At 46.9% G+C, this 6,144-nt stretch overlaps 1 protein-coding gene across 1 annotated transcript in view; it reads right to left on the minus strand.

Annotated features, from left to right (window-relative positions):
• Positions 1-4,384, minus strand: part of Cat (catalase) — a 32,242-nt gene extending 27,858 nt beyond the window's left edge. Inside the window, 1 exon segment of the mRNA NM_012520.2 lies at positions 4,187-4,384. Within this exon segment, the coding sequence (NP_036652.1) occupies positions 4,187-4,252 (66 nt within the window). The 5' untranslated portion in view covers positions 4,253-4,384.
• Between the last annotated feature and the right edge of the window lie 1,760 nt (positions 4,385-6,144).

The following is a 6,144-nucleotide window of genomic DNA, read 5'->3' on the forward strand; positions in this document are numbered from 1 at the left end:
TTTTGAGCCACCACGTGGGTGCTGGTAACCCAGGTCCTGTGTCAGAGAAGCAAGTGCTCTTAACTACTGAGCCAGCCCCCTGCTTCAAGTACTTAGAACCTTGTGCTAATCAGCCAGGAGCTTCCTTCAGCTGAGGCCCTCGGTGACAAAACACGCCTGTCTCTTTCACCCTCAAACAACTCTGACCCATACAGAAAAGGAAGAAATTCCTGACGTGCTTGTGCCGTCTTGTATGTTGGACACTGTGATTACAGCGTTTAGCCCGCACAGGACAGAATGTAAAATAAGGGTCATGAATCAATGGCGAAAGACAAACAAGGCAAGTTCAGAAAAGGACGAAAGAAACACCAACAGGTTACACTGGGGCTGATACTCAGCAGGCATCTGAGAGGATGCTCAACATCTCCGGTCCATTACTGCAGAGCAGATTAAAACCGCAGAGAGCAATGACTGACTAAGGTCTGCCAAGACCAAAGCTGACAGGAAGCGGGGCACCCGGAGCTTCCACATTGGTGGACGTGTAAAATGGTTCAGCCACTCTGGAAGACGACTACGAAGTTTGCTCCTAAAACAGTCACTGGCCCTATAACCCAGTAAATCCTACAATCCCAGTAGTTTGGGGTTTTGTCTTATTTATTAGGACAGGAGTCTTGCCATGAACCTCAGGCTGACTTCAAACTGGTGTCCATCTTCCTCATCCTTAGGACTAGAGGTGTGTGCCAGCACATCCAGCTAGAAAGCTAGGAAAATCAAAATGTGGGTGCAGAAAATGACTGGTATAAGAGTTTTCTTTCATATCAGGCTGGAGAGATTGCTCAGCGGTTAAGAGCACTGACTGCTCTTCCAGAGGTCCTGAGTTCAATTTCCAGCAGCCACATGGTGGCTCACAACCATCTGTAATGGGATCCAAGGCCGCCCTCTTCTGATGTGTCTGAAGCAGCTACAGTGTACTTATATATAATAAATAAATCTTTAAAAAATAAATAAATAGCTCTCCTCCAGTCAAGCAAGATGCCCAAAGGAAAGAAAGCCAAGGGGAAGAACGTGACCCCAGCCCCCAACGTCATCAAGAAACAGGAGGCCAAAAAGGGTGGTCAATCCTTTGTTTGAGAAAAGGCCCAAGAACTGCGGCATTGGGCAGGACATCCAGCCCAAAAGAGATCTCACATGCTTCGTCAAATGGTCCCGCTACATCAGGCTGCAGTGGCAGAGCCATCCTCTATAAGCGGCTCAAAGTACCTCCTGCCATCAACCAGATCACCCAGGCCCTGGGCAGGCAAACAGCGACTCAGCTGCTTAAGCTTGCCCACAAGTACAGGCCAGAGACAAAGCAGGAGAAGAAGCAGAGGCTGCTGGCCCACGCTGAGAAGAAAGCTGTTGGCAAAGGGGACGTCCCAACTAAGAGACCACCTGTCCTCCGAGCAGGGGTCAATACAGGCACCACCTTGGTGGAAAACAAGAAGGCTCAGCTGGTGGTGATTGCCGATGACGTAGACCCCATTGAGCTGGTGGTTTTCCTGCCTGCCCTTTGTCGAAAGATGGGGGTGCCCTACTGCATCATCAAGGGGAAGGCCAGGCTGGGGCGCCTGGTCCACAGGAAGACGTGCACCACTGTTGCCTTCACACAGGTGAACTTGGAAGACAAGGGTGCTCTGGCTAAGCTGGTGGAAGCTATTAGGACCAATTACAATGACAGATATGACGAGATCCGCTGTCACTGGGGAGGCAATGTCCTGGGTCCTAAGTCTGTGGCTCATATTGCCAATCTGGAAAAGGCAAAGGCTAAAGAACTCGCCACTAAACTGAGTTAAATGTACACTAAGTTTTCTGTACATAAATATAATTACAACATTTTTTTAAAAATTAAATAAATTTGTAAAAGTTTTCATATCAACTTTATTCATAATAATCCAAACTTGGAATCCAGGTGCCCAGCAATGATACAAACAGTGGTCTAACCTCATCACCAAGTCCTACATTCAAGTGTGGAGAAGCCCTCACTGCTGACACACAGCACAGTGACTAGCTGGAAAGCATTTTTACTCAACAACAACAGAAAGAGCTTTGAACTAAAACCCATAAATCAAGGGTTAAAACATTAAGAACAATGATTTCCGGTGGAAACACTGAAGTGTGTGTGTGTGTGTGTGTGTGTGTCACAGAGCACCCTCAGGTGTCAGCCCTCACCTTCCACTCTGTCTATGGGGTCTTTCTACTGTGTACACCAGCTGAGCTGGCCTGTTCCCATAAAGGAACACTGGGACTCCAAGGCACACGTTACCATGGCAGGGTTTACATGGATTGTGGAGATTCAAACTCATACCCTCCCACTTTAACAGAAAGTCCCTTACCGTTGAGCCATCTCCTCAGTATGGCCTCAGATATCTTGATAGGGGCTTAGGATGCCATTGTCTATGTGTGTATTAAACCTTGTTGAGCAGAACGCATAAATCTACATGTTTCACTATATGTAACTATTACTGTACCCTGCACATGTGCACTGTACTCTCCATTCACATCCCTGAAGTGTTCAGGTATAAAGTATACTGTTGAAGAGATACACTTAAAAAAAAATCAGGGATAGGGAGATGGATAATCTTATAAAAGAGGTAATTGTACACTGCAGAAAGTGGAACAAGTGTGTACAGCAGTTCTTTTCAGTGTTTGTGAATTCTTGACATTTTTCATAATCAAGTATTTCAGCTTATCTAGGCTACGTAACACATGAGAATTTCCTTCCAGAAGGGGGATTCTCTTCCTAGAAATGTTTATACAGAGTAGCATGAATTGAGGAAGAAACATCGGCATCACCAGCAATAGGTGACATACAGGGAGCAGGGAAATGGTATGGAAGAAGGACAAGCTGGTCTCAAAATAAACGGGACACCTTTAAGAACACGTGTATTTTGTTTTCTAAAAATCTCACTACTCGGCCCAAGTGTTACTCAGTTCACAAATATTTGTGACAGCCAGCCAGCATGCAGCAGGCTTCAGCAACTACTGGGTACCCAACAGGTCCTGGCTCTGAGGAGCTCAGTTCTAATCTTGACTCTACCACTAACTAGCTGTATGTCCTTGATTACGACTCTATGCCTCTCTGGGTCACTTGAAGAACTTAACAGACCTAGCTGTAAATAATGAAGGGCAACGGGGCCAAGAGCTTAGAAAAGAATTTCAGCATTTGAAATCATTTCAAACTCGGTCCATGAACACTAAACACTGATCTCCCAGTTCACCCACACGAGCAGGGTTTTAAGGAAGAAAGAGCAAGGGGGAAAGTCTCCCTCACACCCACCCCAACCCCTGCCCTATTAACCAGAAGCCATGGTACCGTGCAGGATCATTTGCTCCAACTTTTCTAAGATGCCCGGGGCCAGGAACATCCCTGCCAAGTCTGCTGAAATCCCCACTATCTTTGAGGACACTGTTACAGTGTCATCTGCTTGGGATGTCTTGCAGCCAAACCCCGGCATTCATCTACACTCCACAGCTAGTCTGCAATTGGATCTAAATGGTAATCATCTGTTTACACATCTTGCCTCTCAGTGTTGACTCTAAACTTCACCAGGGTGTGGTCTTATCTCACAGGAATATGTGTATACCTCGTCCAGCCCAAACGGCACATACAGGCACTCAAAGTTCTGTGAATCAAACCGATGATTACTGTCTAAAGTCATTGCCAGTTCTAAAATATCAGGTCTGACGCTCCCCTCAGTGGAAATGAAATAATGGTTGTAAAAATGCTTTTATTTAATCGTTGAATGTTGTGAGTTCTGCCTGTCGCCATGAATGATGCTGAAGGCACAGGCTCGTGTACTTCCCCAACAGCAATGCGTACAGATCTAAGATTTCACAAACATAAAGCAGGAGCTGGCTCCAACTTCCTGGCTCACAGCTCTCTGCCTCTTTACCCAGGCGGCTCCACGTCTCCCTCAAGCTGTGACCTATGTCCCAGCTGGCACAAATGCCAAACTCGGAGCCATCCACCCGGCCCCTGCTGCTAGCGACAAGTCCTGCAGGCCTGCAGCCCCATCCCCTCTCCGCAGAATGGAACGGTCCGTGGGACAAAAAGCAGCCACCCGAGTGCAGCCAGTGGTGCAGCCCCAGCACAGGCTACCCAGGGGGAACCCGCGCCGTTACTCGCCGCCTCCCAAGTTCTCGTGAGGCTCTGAGGAACACTGGATACCTGAGGGGCCCGCTGCTCCTTCCACTGCTTCATCTGGTCGCTGGCTGGGTCCCGGCTGTCCGCCATGGTGTAGGATTGCGGAGCTGCAGAGCTGCAGAACGTGAGGCAAGAGGGCCGGACGAGCACGGTCTCCACCCGGGGTAGGCAATCGCGTCAGTCAGGCCCGCTGGAGTGGTGACTTCAGGCTCTGCCAATCAGCACCACCCCCCACCTCTCGGGACGGCCGCCTCCTGATTGGCCACTGAAACTCTAGAAGGGACAGGATTGGAAGGAGGGTGGGGCGAGCAGTGGGCTCCGGGAGGTGGACCCCGGGATGGGAAGAGGCTGGGGAGATGGGTGGGGACCGAAAGGCGGTGCTCTCTGACCTCTGAGAGTCACAGTTCGGGGACCAATTCCTCTGTGCAACGTTTTCTCACTTTGCTTATTTATTTGGTACTAATTGGTGGGTAGTTCTTTTTCTAACTTCTCTCACTCAGATTATCATTTACCAAGCTGTATACCAATAATTTATTGTAAAAACGCTCAGGAACTGTTTAATCTTCCTACAGATCTGTACGGATTTCCTCCTCTGTGAGAGGGGAAATCTGACTTGTCACTTGGCCCACTGTGCCAAAGTGGCCTGTATTAACTGCAGTAACAGACTCCTCCATTTTCTCCCCTGACACTGGAGAATAATAGAAAGCTCTTTGTCTTTGGGGAGAGGGGGATCTGTGAAGGGTCTGAGGATGTGGCTCGGAAGGTTGAGTGTCTAGCATGCAGAAAGCCCCGAGTTTAGCCGCCAGGACCATATAAACTGTGCGGTGGCGCAGGCCGTTACTCCCAGCCCTCCGGAGGTAGAAGCTAAGGTTCAGAAATCAAAGGTCATCTTCAGCTTCATGGCTCCTTTGAGACCAGACTGGGATATGAAACTCCGATTCAAAAAAATAAAAAAAGCTAGAAAGTAAAACATTTACTAATGTTTGTAAATATTTGGTGACTTTGTCGCTTATTTTTCATTTTAATCAATAGGTTAAAGATTTTCTATCAGTTGCTAGAAATTATCTTTAAACACCTTGATGCTGTCATTTTCAAAATAAACCTTCTCAACTTTCACCTTGATTATGGGCTGTGGGCACGTGACTGAGGACACTCCAAAACTTGTTCTTGATTTGACAAAGATGTGGTAACAGAGATTGGTAAAATTGTAAGTTTTGCAATCCCTTGGGAAAACAGTCACAAATTCATCTAATCAATGTTATTTTTTTCTACATTGTTCTTAACACAATTGTAAAATTTCATTCATTGGGCCATTTGTTTTGGTGTCTTTTGCTAATCTACATCTACACTGTCCCTAGAATGTGAAGCCCATAAAGGCAGTGACAGTCATGTCTAAAATCCCATGGGACCAGCAAAATGGATCAGTGGAGAAAGTCACTTACTGCCTGAGACCTAGGACCCAAAGTTTAATCCTCAGGACCCATGAGGTAGAAGAAAAGTACCAACTATCAAATGTCTTCACACACACACACACACACACACACACACACACACACACACACACGTTCATGCACATGGCTGGACGTGTCTTGTTTGACTCAGTGGTAGAGTATTCACTTAGCATATGTGGAGCCGCACCACAAAAAGAAAACATAAATAAAAATAAGAAAATATGGAGCTAGCAAGATGGCTCAGTGGATAGGAGAACTCTGTGCCAAGCCTGACAACCTGAATTTAATACCCAGGTCCCACGTGGTGGAGAAAACTGACTCCGAAAAGCTTGCCCCCCCCCACACACACACACACACGCACACACACACACACGCACACACACACACACAGTTAATTCAGTAATTAAGTGTAACACCAATTTTAAGTTAGAACTCCGTGAGTACTTCCTGTATGCCAGGGACTGTTCGACTATCAGGGTGTTTTTTTACCATATTTGCTTAGTTGACCCAGCAACACTGTAAGTTATATAC

This window comes from Rattus norvegicus, chromosome 3 (genome assembly GCF_021556685.1).
Source record: "Rattus norvegicus strain SHRSP/BbbUtx chromosome 3, alternate assembly SHRSP_T2T, whole genome shotgun sequence".
In the NCBI taxonomy this organism is placed as follows: Eukaryota; Metazoa; Chordata; class Mammalia; order Rodentia; family Muridae; genus Rattus; species Rattus norvegicus.